This window comes from Acanthisitta chloris, unplaced genomic scaffold (genome assembly GCF_000695815.1).
Source record: "Acanthisitta chloris isolate BGI_N310 unplaced genomic scaffold, ASM69581v1 scaffold21859, whole genome shotgun sequence".
In the NCBI taxonomy this organism is placed as follows: Eukaryota; Metazoa; Chordata; class Aves; order Passeriformes; family Acanthisittidae; genus Acanthisitta; species Acanthisitta chloris.
Window position 1 is genome coordinate 5,734 of NW_008693388.1, and position 991 is coordinate 6,724.

General features: G+C 60.8%; 1 protein-coding gene across 1 annotated transcript in view; it reads left to right on the top strand.

Moving 5' to 3' along the window:
* The window catches only part of AMH (anti-Mullerian hormone), a 3,934-nt gene extending 3,336 nt beyond the window's left edge, over window positions 1-598 (top strand). Inside the window, exon 6 of the mRNA XM_009083061.1 lies at window positions 11-598. Coding sequence (XP_009081309.1) covers window positions 11-598 — 588 coding nt within the window. The remainder of the gene's footprint in view (window positions 1-10) is intronic.
* Window positions 599-991: the final 393 nt, after the last annotated feature.

Sequence of the window (991 nt, forward strand, 5' to 3'; positions counted from 1 at the left end):
GCAGCCGGAGGGGACCGTGCTGCAGCTGCTGATGGGCCAGCTGCAGGTGGGCATCCGGGGGCTCCGGGACATTCCAGCTTTCCAAGCCAACACTGTGCTTTTCCAGCACCTCCTGAGCTTCTGCTACTACCCAGCAGGGCCAGGGGAGGGTGAAGCCATGGAGCAGGTGCCAGGCTCCAGGAAGGTGCACACGTTGCTTCTGCTGAAGGCGCTGCAGACAGTGCGGGCGCGCTGGCAGGAGCGCAGGAAGGTGCTGCGGCAGAACCGCAGCGCGCGGCACCAGTCTCACTGCCGCCTGCAGGAGCTCACCATCGACCTGCACGACCGCAAGTTCATCGTCATGCCTACTGTCTATGCAGCCAACAACTGCGAGGGGCCCTGCAGGCTGCCCCTCTCCACCCGTGTACCCAGCTACTACTCGCACACGGTGCTGCTGCTGGGCATGCAGGAGAGGGGCTCGCCACTCCGGCGCGTGCCCTGCTGCGTGCCTGTAGTGCCTGTCCGCTACTCTGACCAGCTCATCATCAGTGTCTCTGCAGAGGGGCTGGAGATCCGCAAGTTCCCGAACATGGTAGCAGAGGAGTGTGGCTGTCGGTGAGGCTGCCACCTGCATCCCCTCTCACCCCCAAACTCACTCTTGTGTTCCTGCCTTTGGTTTGTTCTCATCTCAGAAGCTGGTGCTTCATGCTGAGATGGGAGCTCCCTCATATCTCTTCCCCATGGTTTGTCTCCTTAGTGTCACTCTGGTTCTGGGCTCATCCATATCCATACTGGTCCCTGGGGCCTGTGTGTCCCTGCTGCCAATCTAGGGATGCTTGGGGTGCCTGTGGGGCTGGGCTACTGCTGGTTCTGACCCCATGGGGAGTTTGGGCTGGATACAGGTGCTGTAGGGCTATGGTGGGAAGGCAATGCTTGGCAGATCTGGCCAGGATCATGATTAGTTATCCCTCACCTTCTGCTCCTGTAGTGGCTGGGATGGGCAAGTGTTGCT